The sequence below is a fragment of the Chanodichthys erythropterus genome, chromosome 22, assembly GCF_024489055.1.
Source record: "Chanodichthys erythropterus isolate Z2021 chromosome 22, ASM2448905v1, whole genome shotgun sequence".
Taxonomy (NCBI): domain Eukaryota; kingdom Metazoa; phylum Chordata; class Actinopteri; order Cypriniformes; family Xenocyprididae; genus Chanodichthys; species Chanodichthys erythropterus.
In genome coordinates this window covers 3,912,099-3,932,129 of record NC_090242.1, presented here as the reverse complement: position 1 = coordinate 3,932,129, position 20,031 = coordinate 3,912,099, and the positions used below count along the sequence as shown (strand labels likewise).

General features: G+C 39.9%; 1 protein-coding gene across 2 annotated transcripts in view; it reads right to left on the bottom strand.

Moving 5' to 3' along the window:
• Positions 1 to 1,774: 1,774 nt before the first annotated feature.
• The window catches only part of ebf1b (EBF transcription factor 1b), a 183,848-nt gene continuing 165,591 nt past the window's right edge, over positions 1,775 to 20,031 (bottom strand). For both annotated transcript variants that reach the window (XM_067375546.1, XM_067375547.1), the window contains exons 16-17: positions 2,280 to 2,467; positions 1,775 to 1,901 (exon numbers count right to left, since the gene is read on the bottom strand). In XM_067375546.1, the coding sequence (XP_067231647.1) occupies positions 2,310 to 2,467 (158 nt within the window). In that variant the 3' untranslated portion in view covers positions 1,775 to 1,901; positions 2,280 to 2,309. The remainder of the gene's footprint in view (positions 1,902 to 2,279; positions 2,468 to 20,031) is intronic.

The window sequence follows — 20,031 nt, the reverse complement described above, 5'->3', positions numbered from 1 at the left end:
TGAACACGTGATCTTCTGAAATGCCCACATGTAAAACACAGACACTCCTACTTCGGTAATAAACACGGAGATGTTAGTCCCGTCCGAATCCGTACATAAAATCACAGACGTAGGTTTATAAGAGTTGTTTCTCAAACGCCGTTTGGAAAACTAGTCCCGTCCGAATAGGGCTTAATACATATCTATTTCCCTTCATATTTCGTCATTTTTTATATATATATACGCAAGAGCAGGAGATTTCATGATGATTGACAGAAAAACACGCTCTCATAATCATAACACTCATGCACATGGAAGAAAACGGACAGTGATCACAAAATAAAGTGAAAAATGACTAGAAATTATATTATATATACATGAGAATAAATGTGTTCTCAGATACCAATAATAATCTCCTCCTCCTCTTGTTCAGTGTTTGTTTACAAAAGTGTTCGAAACAGCGCCACCACTCTCACCCTTTTGTGGAACAGCAGCTGCTCCGGGCACATGATCTAAATTTCAACTCTAATTGGACGGCCTGTTTCATCACCGAGCGACAGGGAAAAAAATCCTTGCTTTTTTGTGCAGTGAATGTTTGCGCCCAGTGTGAAAGGCTCCACAGGGATCTATTGTTTTGATTCAAGAGCGTCATCGCAGTGAAAATTCTCACCAAATTTCGCGTTCAGTGTGAAAGGGCCTTAGGAGCTCTGTAAGTTGCTTACGTTCATTATTTTTGTAATGAGGTCATTTAACTGGATTTCTCATTTCTTATGTTTTGAAGGAGGAGTGACTTTGGGGAGTGCTCTGAAGGGAGGGTGGGATCTCATGCTTTCAAAGCTAACTTGTTATTGCTAAGCCTTTCTGCAATTGCCTACCCTACCTTTAATACCAGATGTAAAGAATGCCAAAAATTAAGTAAAGAAAATTCACATTAAACAAGAAAATAATAAAAAACTGAAAACATACCTGATACAACACACAAACAATGCAGCCTATTTGAGTGAACTGCCCTTATTGTTCTCTATAAAATAAAAATGTATTATTGATCACCATGTGCTCTCATTTCAACATTCAGACAAAAAAATAGCTCAGAAAAATGACAAAAAATAATCACACAGGTAAATAAAGTGACATTATACATAGAACTTGGGTGAAAATAATCATATAAAAGCGATATTACAATAAAGATTAAATAAGATTGTCAAAAGAAACCTACCTCTCCCATGCGGTAAAGAGGCAAAAGGGAAGAGGAGGAGACAAAACAGGAAGTTATGTGACATCACAACAATTAAAGGGGAAAGCACTCACATTTCAATTAGGCAGCTACATGAGGTATATCAATTAACAATTTTGTGTGAATTGAATTCTATACATATATTTAACAGTATATTTTTTTATTCCTGTTACACTGGCTTGGCTCAGTATGTCTCTGTGTAGGATGTATTGTAAAGTTTAGTATTTCCATAATGTTTTTATTTACAGTGATGTCCTTCAGCTTGAATGATAATCCACAAAGGGTGTCAGACATGGCAAAAGATCCCGATTATGAGCCCAGTTTTGTGATTATATGTTTACATCTTTCACAGTAATTTTACAGTAAGTTTACCATAGCTTGCTCAGTTGTTTTATAAGAGGAGAAGAGACAATCTTTAAAATGAATGTAAGTGAGAGGTTCACCAGATGTTTATAAACCATAATTTTGAAAAACAGCAATAACACTTGCAGGATGCCACATTTTACGCACACACACACACCCAGAAGAAAAGTAACTCTAATAACAACCAGATGAAAATTTCTCATGGTATTTTTTTTTTTTTCTTTAATTTTCACTAATCATTTTGGAATGTGAAGACTTTCCAAGTTTCATCTTAAAACATGCTGTAATTTCGTAGGTCTTCCTTCTTTTTAGTTTGTCATGCTTTCTGCAAAAAGAAGTAAATGACAAAAACAAACAAATCTAGGTAAACCAATAGATATCACCTAAGACATAAAATGCATACATAAAACTATTAATTACAGAGAGCTTTCAATGGAATATTACATTATATTATGCTTTAAACATTTTGTGATGTTTTGAATCACAGATTTGAGACAAATTTGGGAATAATATAGGGCTTTATACACTCTCCTGGACTGAAGTTTCTTTCCAAAATGTATTTTTTATAATGTGAAAATCATCTCACAAGGCTGAAAAGTCACAGAAATATGTGAAAGAACTTTCATAATAATTCAGAAACAATGGAATGGCAGCCAGCAAATGTATAAGCAACAGAGTACAACAGGGAAAAAAGAAAGTAGACCTTGAAATTAGGAAGCACTGAAGTGGAAATTCACATTTTTGAGGTGTTGACACTCTTGGGGAGTCGTTGGGTAGGAATGAGAGTTTTTGGCTGGGGGGTGGAGGAGGTAATTCCATAATTCCCAGAGCTTGAGTTGATCCTGGAACATGTTACTCCCAATCTCCTGGTTTTGGCTACATCAAGACCAGCTGTACAAGGGCGGAGGGGAGGGGAATAAGTTAAATATCTTCAGATGTTAAAGATCCCCCCCAAGTATCATGTCATATTTCAAATCTATTCACTTGCCATTCCTTAAAGCCATGCATTTAACTCAGCAAAACAATACCCAATCTCTATAACTTTTGCATAGATCATACTGCATATCTAAAATCATCATTAATCATGGCCTTAAATGATTGAATATGGTTGGATATGGCTTGTAGTCAGTAGTAATGACCACAACTTCCTCTTTACTTCCATTGAATGGAATGACGTCATTCTCAAACCATTTTACTTCCTTATTGTGACAGTGATATGAAATGAACTATAGTTTTTGAGTTTATCCATCAGGAATTGATTGGATTGTGAAAAGCATCCATACAAGAATGGTAGAAATATGCAAAAATAAATAAATAATACATTCGTAATTTTGAAAGGCTGTCAATGGAGAAAGATGCTTTTTGGGTACAGATTGTGTAGTTACCAGCAAGGGCTAATGGGTATATGCTAACTGTGTAGCTAAATCTTGACCCTTTATGCCAGATATGATGATGTCAGCTGAAAAGGACAGTCATTTCAGAGGTGACTCAATTTTCTTTTCTAGTAATATTATGCACTAACAAATAATTCATAATAAAACCGAGAACATGTAGAAAAGTAAGGTCAGTTTTGATTTTATATTGACTTAAAATCATATTTATAATTTTGTCTCATATTGTAGCATATGGAGAGAGAGTTCATATAAACCCACCCAAACTCACACACCATCTTGCCGCATGAATAACTCTATCCTTCAGAATGAGTACTCTGGTTCCAAACCAGACATGCTGCTGAAACTGTCTCCACTTGAGCTCAATCAATCTTGTTTATTATCTGATATGTGGATCCTGGGTGGTAAACATGTCAAATTAGTGCTAATGAATGGTTTGGTCTGCAATGGTGAAAGCCAAAAGCTTAAGAAGAATTATTTCTCTTCTCCAGCTTGTATGGATACTTGGTACCCTCAGCATCTGCTCTGAGGTCAGTTTTAAGAGCGCTGGTTTAGGTGGAGATTGGATTTTAGGATATAGCTTGTTTCGCCATGACAAAAAAAAAGCATCAGATGATGTCTTAGCTGTCTAAGTGGGATTGGTTGTAGCAAACCCAATTAATATGTTGAATGATCTAGAACTTTGATAACTAAGCAAATTTAGTAACAATGCTTATTTCTCAGTAGAAATTTAGTAACAATTTATAAAAAAGAAAAAATAAAAAGAAAAAAGAAAATACATTTATGCAATGCATAACCCAGGGTTATTGGAGAAATTCCTCAAAAACATTTTTTATTTTCAACATATTGCTTCTTGCACGTTTCACAGCACTTTCAGGGTGAAAAGTAAGTGGCGCTAAAAGCGATGAGTGTAACGTTGCATGTAGGCCTTTCTTGACAGTTTGGAATTAAATGTTCACTAAAAGGTTAATGTTCTATTGCGTTGGAAAATAATGTCCCACCTACACTAAACTCCACCCTACACCTAACCGATAGTGTTAACAAACAGACACCATTTTAGCCTGCTTCTATGAGCCTTTCTGATGGATAGATCCATTTAGATCCGCTCTGAGGGACAACAAAAAACTCCCTGAAACGTTCTAACTCTTCCGTCCAGATAGTGGTATTCTTTGTTTTCTTATGCATTCCATTTTTATTCTTATGTATTTAGTTCTTCTTTATGTAAAGCACTTTGAATTACCATTGTGTATGAAATGTGCCATACAAATAAAATTGCCTTGCCTTACCTTGCCTTCATTGCCAAAGTCAAGCTCCTAATAACTTCAGATGCAAAGTTCTCAAATGAAATTCAGTTTCTAAGCTAATACCTAGTGGGGATGCTACTGCACACATAGCTGTGGGTCTGAGTTCAAATAGAGGATAACACTTTGTCACAGTCACAGTATCTTATAACCTACAATATCATAATATCATATTCACTTGGTCTACATTTCTGTACCCCAACTGTGCAGATGTTGAACAAACAAACATGTTTTCAACCAGCTATTCAAAGCATCTAATGACAAAAACATACTTTACACAAATATGTGACCAAAAACATCTGGTACATTTCTAACCTCAGATGACCAACACCGGTTTGTAACAGTGAAACCATGACAAATTTTCCAAAGCAAATTTGGGGTCGAGCCTGGTTATGATTTTGGTCAGATAGACGGACTTGATTATAGATAAAGCAATTGCATCCAGGACTCCAGCCAGCAACCATTTACAGTCACTTCTAATCATTCAGTGGAGATGTTGTACTTTGTAACTATTTTTGGAAACTTGCTGAAAACTCTGCACTTTTTAGGCATTTTCAGATTATCCCTTTTATGTCCCAGGGGTTAATTTTTATTAAAAACTTGTTTGTTTTTTATATAAATGTTAAAATTTCCCTGCATTGGGAAATGTGTACTATTTTTCAAATGGCTTTGAATTGCCAATAGATTTTATTGTTTTTATTGTTCAATCTTAAAATATTATATATTTAATATTATATTATATTTGATCTATGATAAACACATTAATTATTAGGCATAGGCTATACTTATGAAACTACGATATAATGTAATTATAAACAAAGAGTGAAACCATTTTAATATTTATTGTATGAAAATAATTAATTGAAATTTTTTGTGACACTTGATTTTAAGGTGTCCTTGTTACAGTGTAATTATACATTTAAACACTGAGTAATATCAATTAACGTATGTGTACACTGTAATAATTATTTTCATGATTTGTTATCACAACATTTTTTTTTTTGTCAAATAAACTTTTAATTAATGTGGTTCAGATAACATAAAATTTTGAGTTATTTTGATATTTCTGTTGATTAAACCAAACGCCTTCATTGTATTTAATCAAATTTTTAATTTCAATGAACTTAGTCAACAAGGACACTTAAATTAAGTGTTACCAAAAACTGTTCTATACAAGGCAAGGTAAATATCACTTGTGAACAAAATATTTATTATTGTGTGTCGTAGTCATTTTCAGTCAAAAGCAATTTAATCAAATTATCCAAAATATGTGAAAATATGATTTCATTTTGTGTATTTAGGATACATAAACTGCTAGCTATGAAATTGACACCTTAGTAAGATGATTGTCCCCCAAAAACTGTCTTGTTATTTATGTATATCCAAAATAAACTAGCAAGAGCATAAAAAAAAACTAATTAAAATGGTCCACAGCGCCATGGTAGAAGAAACAGTCCTATATTCGCTCTATATCAGAATTTAACATGGACTGGGTGAAGACGGGTCTCAGTCTCACTGTTAGCTCTGTGCACCCCTCATTGAGCCAGATGTTACTGGGCTGGAGCTGGGGGGCTGCCAAAAGAAGGTTGAATGATTATGGGAGAGGGCCTCGCATGTGTTTTAAGCATTTTCATTATGATGAATGGCTCATGAACTCTCTATGCTGATCCCAGACCCCTCTCAGAGAGAGAGAGAGAGAGAGAGAGTGAGTGACACATGATGGATCGCAAGAACCACCTTGCTTTTTTAACCATGGCATCTCACAACATTAAAGAGGTCATAATGATGTTACCAAGTTTACCAAGTTGGAATATGTGCATACGTAAATGACATTTCAGAGCTACTTTGGGAAAAATTTAAATCCTGTCGCTCCAGTCTCATATGCTGTTATTTTTCTGCATTGTATGGCACTGGCAAGAACTGCATAAGGATTCTTCAATCTACTTTGTTTTTCATAGAAAAAGAGTTTTGGAATGGCATATTGGATGAATGAATAAAGACACTATGTCGACAATTTTCACTTTTGGGTAAACAATTTTTTTTGCACAAATCTTTTATATGACTATTGGTGTTACAAGGGAGGCTCCTGCACTTTCTCCCCCACACCACCGGAGGGAGACCTCACCGGAATACTGACTCTTTACCATTCGGACTACATTTCCCATAGGCCCTCATTCCTGGGACTGATTGCGCACACACCTGCACCACATCACACTCACACGCTATTTAAGCAGCACACACACACACACACACACACATATCGCAAAGTCTTGATTTACCCCGGTGATTATTTCTGAGCGTTTTTATGGATTGTTATTTCTGTTGCCGACTGGACTGTTTACCCCTGTGTGATTCTCTGCTACCTGCCCTGACCCTCGCCTGTTTAATGGACTGTGTTTGTTTGCTGCCTGCCCTGATCCTTGCCTGATTACTGAACTCTGTCTGCCTGCTGCCTGCCTCGACCTCTGCCTGTTCCTGTTTACGTCTCTGCCTCTGCCCTTGCCTTGTTGTGGTTGTTCTTAATAAAGCTGCAAATGTATCCCCTCTCCGTTGACCCTTCATTACAGAAGACTTTGCCAAACAGCGATCCAGCAGCCATCATGCAGCTCACCACCGAGCTGTCTGCCCAAGCTAACCAGCTCGCTGTTCACTAGCATCAACTAAATCGGCTGACCTCTCTCACCGAGGAGTTTGTTAAAACCCTGCAGAGCCTTCGATTCAGCGTCATCGAAGCCGCAGCCGCTCAGCCCTCTGTTCCCACCAGCCAAGCCTTCACTTCCTCCACATCAGTGAACCCACAACTCCCCTCAGTGGACCCACTGACGGCAATCCAGCCAAATGTAAGGGATTCCTGCTTCAATGCTCTCTCTTCGTTAATCAGCAGCCCTCCCTATACCCCACAGAATTGAGTCAGATCTCTTTCGTTTGTTCATTGCTGACTGGTCGGGCACTGGATTGACTGCAATCTGGAGAGAGGATGGCTCCGCGTTTCCCAACTTCTCCTTGTTCCTGCAATGCTTCAGAGAGGTTTTCGAACACCCCACGGGAGGAAAAAGCGCCGGGGACCAATTACTATCTCTGTGCCAGGGCAGAACAACCGCCGCTGAATATACCTTATTATTCCGCACCCTTATCATTCCGCACCCTAGCTGCACAAACAAACTGGGTTGATGACACTTTGAAGCTATTATTTAGAAAAGGGCTGTCTTTAGAACTTCAGGCTGAACTAGCTTGCCATGATGAGGAAAGAACACTCAATTAATTTATCGAGCTCGCTATCATGATTGATAATCTGATCTGCTCACGACGCCCTGCTCATTAACCAGTTCACCAAATACCAGTCCATCACAGCCCTGAGCCCATGGAACTCGGATAGAATCCTATCAACCCGAGGAAAGAGAGAGAAGGGTGCAACTTCACCGGTGTCTCTACTGTGGCCAAATTGCCAATCTCAAGATCACTTGTCCCATCCGTCCAAGCCCATCTAGTTCCAAATCGGTGAGTTCCAAGTCAACTACAAATTATTCATCCACCAGCCTCAAAATACCTGTACGAATGACAGTAAATGGCCACATCATATCCACTCATGCCCTGCTAGATTATGGGGCAGCTGGTAATTTCATGTCAGACACCTTCATTCAAGAACACAATATCACACTGACATCCTGCAACTCTCAATTGACAGTGGAGGCACTAGACGGTCGGCCCATAGGAGAGGGGAGAGTGGCACGCATCACAGAAGAGGTTCACATGCAAGTTGGAGTCTTACATCATGAGCAGATCAGGTTCTACGTCATTCACTCACCTCACAATCCAGTCATTCTCGGTCTTCCATGGCTCAGAAGACATAACCCACACATCTCCTGGAAGGATGTGCAAATTGTTCAGTGGGATCCAGCCTGTCACAAACTCTGCTTGAAACAAGTCACCCATTACCAGTTCAATCCATCTCTCTCCATGAATCCAGCTTCGATGTCTCCAACATTCCTGCGGAATACACTGATTTAGCACTTGCCTTCAGTAAAAGTAAAGCCACAGAATTACCTCCTCATTGACCCAGTGACTGCGCCATCGACCTGTTACTTGGTACCAGTCCTCCCAAGGGCAGAATCTTTCCATTATCTCAACCTGAGTATGCCGCTATGAAGAAATACATCGAGAAAGAATGAGCCAACCACTTCACCAGCCGCATCCGGGTTCTTCTTTGTAAAGAAGAAAGATGGCAGTCTCAGACCCTGCATTGATTATCGTGGTTTAAATGATATAACTGTGAAGTTTCGCTATCCTTTGCCTTTGGTTCCTGCAGCCCTCGAACAGTTAAGACAAGCCAAATATTTCACCAAGCTGGATCTTCGTTGTGCGTACAACTTCGCATCAGAGAGGGTGATGAATGGAAGACCGGCTTCTCCACAGCCACTGGGTCTGGCAACGCCATGGAAATCCTGCCAAAATGTTCCCCTGTGCATTCTGCTCACGAAAATTATCAGCAGCAGAGAGAAATTACGATGTGGGCAATCGTGAACTGCTGGCAATGAAGACAGCATTAGAGGAGTGGCGGCGCTGGTTGGAGGGAGCGCAAAATCCACTCCCCATTCTCACCGACCACAAAAATTTGGAATACTTGTATTCAGCTAAACGACTGAATCCCAGACAGGCAAGATGGGCCATATTTTTTACCAGATTCCAGTTTACTGTTACATATCGACCAGGTTCCAAAAATACCAAGGCTGATGCACTGTCCCGTGAAGTGGAGGAGATCAAAAGGCCAGACACTGAGGAACACATTCTCTCAGAGAAGCTGCTAGTTGCCCCAGTACAATGGGATATTATGACCGAGATCACACAAAGCAATGAGCAGAACCTACCACCTACAGAATGTCCCCAAGATCGCACGTTTGTTCCAGCTCCTCTACACACCAAGCCCACGCTCTTCCCAGTTCTGGTCATCCGGATATCACCGCCACATTCCATCTACTACAGAACTGTTTCTGGTGGGCTACAATGCTAACAGACTCCACCCAGTTTGTCAATAACTGTGCCGCTTGTCAAACCTCTAAACCATCCCGTCAACTACCATCTGGTCTTCTTCAGTCACTCCCCATTCCACAATGCCCATGGTCCCACATTGCCATTGATTTCGTCACTGACCTCCCCGAGTCTCGTGGTAACACAACCATCTTCACAGTCATTGAACGAAGTCCTGTTGACTCATTCCACTACCCAAATTGCCCACAGCCTTTGAAACTGCAGAAACTCTCTCTTAATGTGTTCCACTTCTATGGCCTACCTAAAGACATTGTATTGGATCAAGGACCACGATTCATGTCTCGTGTATGAGCAGCTTTCTTCAAGCATCTGAATGTCAATGTCAGTCTCACGCCCGGTTACCACCCTGAATCCAACGGTCAAACTGAACGCATGAACCAAGAACTCAGGAAATTTCGGAGAACCTACTGTCAGCAGAATCAAGCCAATTGGAGCAGATACCCGATGTGGGCCGAATATGCTCAGGATTCCCTACAGAAACCTGCCACTGAATTAACTCCCTTCAAGTGCGTTCTGGGTTACCAACCCCCACTTTTCCCTTGGTCTGGCGAACTGTCCATTCGACCATCTGTAACAGAGTGGCTACAATGGAGTGAGGATACCTGGAACCACGCACATATCCATTTGCAACGCGCTGTAAGAAGGCAGGAGGAACAAGCCAAACGTCACCGACGTCCCAGTCCAGAATACACCATGGGTCAATGGGTCTGGGGTTGGTGGGTAGCTCTGTTACAAGTGAGGCTCCCACACTTCCTCCCCGCACCACCGGGTGGAGCCCTCACCTGAATACTGACTCTTTACCATTCAGACTACATTTCCCATAGGCCCTCATTCCTGGGACTGATTGCGCACACACCTGCACCACATCACAGTCACATGCTAATTAAGCAGCACACACACACACATCGCAAAGTCTTGATTTGCCCCTGTGATCATCTCTGAGCATTTTTGTGGATTGTTATTTCTGTTGCCGATTGGACTGTTTACCCCTGTGTGATTCTCTGCTGCCTGCCCTTATCCTCGCCTGTTTATTGAACTGTGTTTGTTTGCTGCCTGCCTTGATCCTTGCCTGATTACTGAACTCTGCCTTGTCTTGTTGTGGTTGCTCTTAATAAAGCTGCAAATGGATCCCTGCTCCGTTGACCCTTCATTACAATTGGAAACTTGTGGATACATTTCCGTTAAATTTATGGCAATAAAACGGCAGCTGTGATTGCCAGAAATTTACTGTAAATAACATGGTAGCAACATTTTAAGTTTTACAGATTTAACTTATAGTAAAATACTGTATTTCTTAGAAAAAAAATAAGAAAAACTAAGAAACATAGTTATTTCAGTAAAAATACATAAAATATGAAGTGTCACGCAAGGAAATGCTGGGAATGTCAATTTTTTTTTTTTTTTTTTTTACTGTAAATTATACAATCACTTCCAAAAACTTTACATATAACAGTTTTTTACTTTAAAATTAAATATGCAGTTAAATCTATTAGCTATTTACTGTATATAAGAACACTTATACAGAAACTTTCTGTTAACCAATTAACAGTTTTTCACCGTACCTTTTTTTTTTTTAACAGTCTTTTACCATTAAAATCACAATAATGTTTTACAATAGGGTGCTTTTTGTCCTTTTTGGAGCTTGACAGCCACTCCACGGTATGGAAAAGAGCAGCTTTGACATTCTGCTAAATGTCTCCCTTGTGTAAGGAAAGAAAATGATATTAATTTGGAACAACACAAGTGTGAAATGATTGAACTATTCCTTTGAAAACAGAGCAGTTATATTACCCAATTGTTTGTCCTCTTTATATATCCAACAGAATCGCATTAGTTAAAGAGTTGTGTCTGTATATAATTAATCTTGCAAATATAGGTATAAGTTCACTGATTTGGAAAACGCTATTTAAGAAAGTCAATAAACACAACACCACTCAACACTTGGTTAATGCCAGAACCTCATACTGAAGACATTATGACTTTGACCTCAGACATTTTTGAAATAGACTCAAATGTATTACTAATATTATCACAGGAGCTCCTGGACCGTAAACCTCTGCAGAACTATCAAGGCTCAAATGCCACAATTCTCAGTTAATTGTGTTGGTCAACTGCATATACGAGGAAATGAATGTTAGAAAGTGAGGAGTGGAGTGAAAGGCCTTTATGCTTTCAGAATCATGCTCTGAATCAGCATTATATCTTGCACAACTGTCAGCTTACTCAACTTACCAACATTTACAAGCCAAAACCCCAGCTCATGTTACTGTTGGCTTGAGCTCACTGAGAGTTTCCAAATATTGAGAAAGTGTGGTATTTTGCCTCTAGGAGAGGTATGTTGGCACTCTTTATACTGGCGGATGGTCAGCGTTGGGCAACTATAGTCTTTGACCCACTGGAGAGAAGGACACAAAACAGATTTATAGATGAGAGGTGAGGACTGGGAAAATCATGGAATCTTTGAAACACAAAACAGGCCAAAGCTGACATTCCCTAAAGAATTCAACAGTAAGATCACAGGGAAAATATTGGGGTTTTATAAACCACAATTTATCACAGTACATAATAAGAAGAGGCTTACTGTAGAAATACAGTAGTTAAGTCGATAACACTTATAGTATAGGGAACACATATAAAACTATTAACTATGACTTTCCCCTCAATAAACTCCTATTTACCACTTATTAATAGATAGTAAGGTAGTTGTTAAGTTTAGGTATTAGGTAGGATTAAGAATGTAGAATAAGGTCACATTTTTAATCATAAGGCATTAAATGTGCTTAATAATTTCTAATAAACATCCAATATTCTAGTAATATGCATGCTAATAAGCTACTAGTTAAAAGACCCTAAAATAAAGTGTTACCGTTTAGTCCTTCCACAGTGTCAGTGCCTCAATACAATGACTGTGACAGTTACAATAGAATCTTGGAAAGTCAAAAATTCAACACTTTCTACAATCAGAATAAGATTGTATTTATACAGAATAAGGCCTAAAACTACCTAAAAGTGAAGTCTTATGTTACCAAATATGCCTAAATAATGTTTTCTGAGTTCTTCGGGGGTATTTTTATAGCAATTAAATAAACATCAAAACGAAGTGATTAAAAGTTCAAATTTCTTTCTTTTTCTTTTTTCTTTTTTTAATGGTATTTATTAAAATAGGTAATAGTCTACATTCCCTCCATAAGGCCGAGGTCAGTAAGCCATGTGGTACCTTCACGTTCCAGAACATTTTCATTCACTGTTCCTTGCTGGTGGAATGATCTTCTGGACAGCCAAATCCCTAATAACATTATTTTGGACAACAGCTACAGATGGAACAGCAATGTCGAGCGGAAGTAAACTATTAACAGCTGTAGCCAAAGCAAAGAAAGAAAAAACAACTAAGCAACAATAAAGAGCACAGCGTAATGGATCATTTAATCATTTGACGAAGTAAAACAACAACAACAAAAAAATTCATTTAATAAAAAAACAGCAAGAGAAGGTTTGCTTTCGGAATTAAATGATATACAGATACAATTAAAATACCAAATAACCTTGAAAGATATAATCTACTTTTCTAATCTGTCACGTATTAAAGACTACAGCAAATCAGCTGTTCTCCCATAGTAGATGCTTATAGTAGAACATCACAAAGTAGCAGTTAAAGCCTTAGTTCACCCAAAAATGAAAAGTCTGTCATTAATTACTCACCCTCATGTCGTTCTACACTCGTAAGACTTTTGTTCACAACACAAATGAAGTTCTTTTTAATGAAATCTGAGAGCTTTCTGTCCCTCCATTGACAGCTACACAACTGAAACTTTGGTTGCTTCAGAAAGTTCATAAAGATTGAATCCATATGAATTGAAGAGTTCAGTCCAAATTTTCTGAAGAGACTCAATCTCTTTATATGATGAACAGATTGAATTTAGGATGCTCAAGCATGTTTGTTTAACGTGTGCGAGAACCAATGAAATGTTCATTCTCGTGTGTTACTCAACATGGTTGATCTCCCGGAAGAGGTTTGTTCTCGTGAGTCAAGCATGTTCAGTGTTTATATGTGAATAAAAGCCTAAATTAAAATTGTTTGTGCATACGCTCTGTGCATCTGTGCGTAAGCTTGTTCCCACGCAAAATTTGGCTTTTATCAATATGAGTGTGAGTGGTGACTACGATCAAATCTCATGTCAGGTCTCAGCTCATGTACAAAACAAAAGAGAAAAACTGTGCATCAAGTAGGGATAGTACAGTCTACGCTCGTGTTGTGTTCGTTTTCTTTATTTTATTAAAATATTTATCTTTATTTTATTAAATCCAATTGATCACACGGGCACCTCACTCACACACACAGATGCTACAGTTGCTAACTTTACATTTTAGCCATTTATCAGCAAACTAAAATGCAGACAAAGTTAACACTCCTCAGTTTAAAGGGTCCGCTGTCCATCTGTACCAGCCGGCGCGCGTAATGCCCAACCAAACACATTCTTGTGCATGTGAAGGATGATGTTTTACATGGATATTGAAACAAGAGTGAAATAGAAAGCCTTGTTTACATAATGAACAGTAGTTCAGCAACCAATAAACGTTACATCGCAAATATGGAAACGTTTGGATTCTTCCAGAATGAGAGAGGCTGTGTGAGCCCAATTTAGTTTTGCTTTAAATAAATTCATTTCTGCTTTATAATGAATGCCACTATAGCCTAATTTGTTTTTAAGTTTATAATATATAACTAATTATTTTCCGTTCTTGTTCTTTTCTGAATAAAATAAATTTAAAGGATTTTCTGTGGAGTGAGGTACTAAAATAACCAAGTTTATATATACAGTGGGTACGGAAAGTATTCAGACCCCCTTAAATTTTTCACTCTTTATTATATTGCAGCCATTTTCTAAAATCATTTAAGTTCATTTTTTCCCCTCATTAATGTACACACAGCACCCCATTTTGACAGAAAAACACAGAATTGTTGACATTTTTGCAGATTTATTAAAAAAGAAAAACTGAAATATCCTTTGCTCAGTATTTAGTAGAAGCACCCTTTTGATCTAATACAGCCATGAGTCTTTTTGGGAAAGATGCAACAACTTTTTCACACCTGGATTTGGGGATCCTCTGCCATTCCTCCTTGCAGATCCTCTCCAGTTCTGTCAGGTTGGATGGTAAATGTTGGTGGACAGCCATTTTTAGGTCTCTCCAGAGATGCTCAATTGGGTTTAAGTCAGGGCTCTGGCTGGGCCATTCAAGAACAGTCACAGAGTTGTTGTGAAGCCACTCCTTCATTATTTTAGCTGTGTGCTTAGGGTCATTGTCTTGTTGGAAGGTAAACCTTCGGCCCAGTCTGAGGTCCTGAGCACTCTGGAGAAGGTTTTCATCCGGGATATCCCTGTCGCATTCATCTTTCCCTTGATTGCAAACAGTCGTCCTGTCCCTGCAGCTGAAAAACACCCCCACAGCATGATGCTGCCACCACCATGCTTCACTGTTGGGACTGTATTGGACAGGTGATGAGCAGTGCCTGGTTTTCCCCACACATACTGTTTAGAATTAATGCCAAAAAGTTCTATCTTGGTCTCATCAGACCAGAGAATCTTATTTCTCACCATCTTGGCAAACTCCATGCGGGCTTTCATGTGTCTTGCACTGAGCAGAGGCTTCTGTCAGGCCACTCTGCCATAAAGCCCCGACTGGTGGAGGGCTGCAGTGATGGTTGACTTTCTACAACTTTCTCCCATCTCCCGACTGCATCTCTGGAGCTCAGCCACAGTGATCTTTGGGTTCTTCTTTACCTCTCTCACCAAGGCTCTTCTCCCCCGATAGCTCAATTTGGCCGGACGGCCAGCTCTAGGAAGGGTTCTGGTCGTCCCAAACGTCTTCCATTTAAGGATTATGGAGGCCACTGTGCTCTTAGGAACCTTAAGTGCAGCAGAAATTTTTTTTGTAACCTTGGCCAGATCTGTGCCTTGCCACAATTCTGTCTCTGAGCTCTTCAGGCAGTTCATTTGACCTCATGATTCTCATTTACTCTGACTCTGCACTGTAAGCTGTAAGGCAGGGATGGACAACTCCGGTCCTGGAGGGCCAGTATACAGCAGAGTTTAGCTCCAACCCTAATCAAACACACCTGAACCAGCTAATCAAGGTCTTTAAGATTAGTAGAAAGTTATAGGCGAGTTTTTATCAGGGATGGAGATAAACTCTGCAGGACACTGGCCCTCCAGGACCGGAGTTGTCCATCCCTGCTGTAAGGTCTTATATAGACAGGTGTGTGGCTTTCCTAATCAAGTCCAATCAGTATAATCAAACACAGCTGGACTCAGATGAAGGTGTAGAACCATCTCAAGGATGATCAGAAGAACAGCACCTGAGTTAAATATATGAGTGTCACAGCAAAGGGTCGGAATACTTGTGATACTTGTGATACCATGTGATATTTCAGTTTTTCTTTTTTAATAAATCTGCAAAAATGTCAACAATTCTGTGTTTTTCTGTCAATATGGGGTGCTGTGTGTACATTAATGAGGAAAAAAAAAATGAACTTAAATGATTTTAGCAAATGGCTGCAATATAACAAAGAGTGAAACATTTAAGGGGGTCTGAATACTTTCGGTACCCACTGTATATTAATAATGTTTGTATTTAGTTTTATTTACTGGTATTTTTATTTAAATTAATTTAATTGTTTGTAATTACGAGGATGAGTGGTGTTTTTAGAGTAAGATACATTTCTTTTTCATGATTAGCCTACTTCCTTTTCATGGCCTGGTTACATTTCTCTGTGTCATAAACTATAGGGCAAGGCTTCTAAAATTTGGGGTGTGATACTTAAATGACAATTGTATTCAGCCGCCACATTTACATTCATACGACGGAATTGACCGCATATGAAAGTTTAATGAATGAATCGTGAGCGTTGTCGTAAGCTGATTTTTTTGTTCGGATATACCCTGGTTTCTATGTTTATTTGATAAATGAGGGCCACTAGATTTATTATTCTGTACTATGGGGGTCCCCAGGCTCTTATTGCAGGTTTTATAATGGCTCTAAAGTCTCTGGCAGGCCCGTGTGACCCATAGGACGTGCTTTGTCAAATATTTAAGGGACTTAAGGTGACATCATGGATTGTAATGATCTCAATTATTTAGTGTGCAGGGGCCACCGGCTCCCATGACATCACCAAGGGCTATCTCTGTCGTTATGCTGTTCATTTGGAAAATGCTGATAACTGGGCTATAGATGAGCATTGTCTTACAGTTAGTATAAACATGTGGTGTGCATTCAACAGTGGCCAACAGTGATAAAATATATACAATGAATTAAAGCTCACTCACTCTAAACCGACATCAAGGTAAATGTATAACAATAAAAAAGGCATAACATTGTTAAGAATAGAAATAGAATAGAAAATAATGGAGAAAAAAATTAGCAAGTGACATCAAATATTACATTATAATATTAAATAGAAAATATACTGAAAAGTATAACTTTCAAGCTAAAACATTTTTTTTTTAAGTTAATATTTCTCTTACTGTGGTGATCTAGATTATTTCTATGGAATTGTTAGGGTTTTGGGGTGGTTACTGAGGCATTCTGGCTGGTTGCTAGGAATATTATATGTATTATCTAATTGTCAGGATATGTCTGCAAAAAGGGCAAAAATCCTTGGTGAAACTTGATTTATACCTTTGCCCTTTCCTCCTCTATGACTAAACATTTGATGTGCAAGCTCAGAGCTCTAGCAAAGTGTGTGTCCAGCAGAAATATAACTTTACAAATGCCCATTTCACTGCAGAGTCAATTCACTGCGATTCAAAGATAGAAGGCACACTTCTATTTGGGACATTCAACAGAAGGTGCTTATGGCTATGTTCACACTGCCAGCCCAAATTTTATTATTTGTGTATCCGATTGGAATCTGATCTAAAATTATTGACTGTCCACATTGTGTATCAAAACTGTTTCTGGAATATTTGCATTGGTTTCTATGGCAATGATGTTGTGGGGACACGCCAAAAACAACAACCACAACATGGAGGCATTTGCAGTACAGATGTTGGCTTATTTAGGCTAATACATGACAATGTGTAGCCGCCACACTGGACTACTGGGTCTTCTGAGGCAGCGGCAGAAACTGGTATGAGCGGCTTTATTCCGTGTGTCATCTCCGCCGGTCTCAAAATGTCTCAGGTTACAACTGTAACCATAGTTCCCTGAGAAGGGAACAAGACGACGTGTCAGTGATGCTTTGGGAATGCCTCTGCTTGATTACGTCTGAAGCAATCAACTAGTGTCAACTAGTTCAATGGCGAGACGGAATGTCACGGGCGGGTGACATCACTACCAGGAAAGCATAAAACCACATCCGGAATGACTGTCGTTAGCTTCAATTAGCCGAAAAAAGTCGATCACAGGGATGAACGAAGTATGGAAGGGTGACGCAGCATCTCGTTTCCCTCTCAGGGAACTACAGTTACAGTCGTAACCTGAGACGTTCCCTTTCGAGGAAACTCACGCTGCATCAATGACTCTTTAATAAGGCTTTCTAAGCCGCCATACTCCTGTCTTGGCCTAAAAGCACCATGGAGGAAACTTGGCCAACGGCTTTCTCCCAATCTACCCAAAGGGACATGGTAGAAAGCTAAGGCCATCACATACACCTTCAGTGTGGAACGGTATAACCCTGCAGAAAAACAAACCTGCAGTAACTCCAGCACTGTACCAATGGGGCAATTAACTGGGTCCCACAGTCGAGATCCGCACCATGAAGTGAAACACTTCAGTGCATACCATTTCCTCATGGAGGGAGCTCTGGAGTGAAGTATGGTCTCCACAACCTCGGCTGAAAGACCAATGTCTATGAGTTGGGCCCCATCAGAGGCCAAAACGACAGGTTCCTCTGGCCGGGGGTGAAGAGTCACAGCTCCCACTTGAGACAGAAGGACCCTCCTGACATGAATCTCCAAGGGAGAGCCGTCGAGGAGGGACACCAGGTCCGAGAACCATAGACAGCTCGGCCAGTATGGCGCTACTGGTATCAGACTTATTCCATCCCGGTGGACCTTCTCCAGAACTCTTGTGAGCAGAGCAATCAGGGCAAAAGTGTACAGATGTAGCCTTGGCCGTGTCTGTACCATAACGCCCAGCCCCAAGGGAGCTGGGTGTGTGAGGGAGAACCAAAGTGGAAAGTGCGTCATATTCTGAGACGTGGACAGATCCACTTCCACTTGGCCGAAAAACCTCCCATATACCCTTTAACACCTCGGGGTGAAGTTTCCATTCCCCAGGCATCAGCCTCTGTATTGAGCCACCACTGCAAGGGTCTCATGTACAGCAGGCCAAAAGAATCACATTGGATGCAGCTGCCATCAGACCCAACAGTTTCAGAAACTGTTTAACAATTAGTGACTGGCCTAGCTTTAGCTTGTTTATGGCTGTGAGAATCACTACGATAATGAGTCCACCCAGCAGCCCCAGAGACCAGGGTCTGGAGAGGAAGATATTCCAGGTCTCTTAACAGGTCTGCCTGCTGCTATATACGTCTTACCCACCAGAACCAAGTAGTTCTAACTGGCCTGGAGGGTAATGTCTGGCCTTAAGGGCCGACGGCGTGACAGGACCGATGACTCGCAAGCGTCTGCTCCACCCTCGGCATTGGCCCATACTCATAATCTTTCAGCCCCCTGTATTAACATTTATTTTTAATTGAGAACTGAAAAACTGAGCTGAAAAGGGTTTATTCTCGTGGTGGAGATCAGGAAAGAATGGAAAGCCTCGACATGGAAGTTGTAATTTTGACGACAGAAATGCTTGTCTATTTTGCTTTTTGGCTGAGCGGCCATATAATGTTTCACCTATCCACGGCCTGTGTTAAAATCTCCACAAACTCCTTATCGACAGGGGATTGAGATGGCAAATCTTCAATTTCCCTCAACTTGATGCTCAGCACATCCACCTCCTCGGATCTGGACAGCTACAGCACCGTATTATACCATTTAATTCCTCAAAATTAAATGCAGCAAAAGATCAACCAGACAAGTTAACATGGTCTGAATGAAAGGCTAAACTAATACATTAATCTAACTAGTTAAAGTCAGATACGTATTTTTCATTTAATTCCTCAAAATTAAATGCACCTGTCACAGTCTCCGCCTGTCCTGGACTCCATTTCCCATCATCCTCCCTGGCCCTCACTTGCACTCACTCCAGTATCAGGATGTATTTTCCTGCTGTTTGATTAATCATTAAACCTTTGAGTTCTATTTGAAACCTGCTTCTCCTGCCTTCTTCCTCCTATGGTCACATACCATGACAGATGACTGAACCTCAACATAACACCACCATCCTGGCTGAAGACCGCCTGTGGGGTCTGAGGCAGAATGGCCGCCCATTGGAGAGGTATGTGGAGGAGTTTCTTGAGCTCTCCCATCAGGTGAGCTGGCCTGATGCCTCTTTTGTTGTGTGTTTTCACTTGGGCCTGGATGAGGATACTATTTGCTATAGCAAACCTGCTTGTTATTTCTCTTGTCGAGTCTATTAATCTTATTCTGTATTTAAATGGTTCTAATTTTGAAGTTGAGGAAGTTAAAGTATCTTCCTCATCCAGTCCCATTGAGGACACACATGGTGTCAGCAGCCCACCCAAAGCTGGTTCCCTCCACATTTCCCTCCAATGGATCCGTCCATTTCTGTCTTCCTGCACTTCCCCAAGTCCTCTGTCCAGCGATAA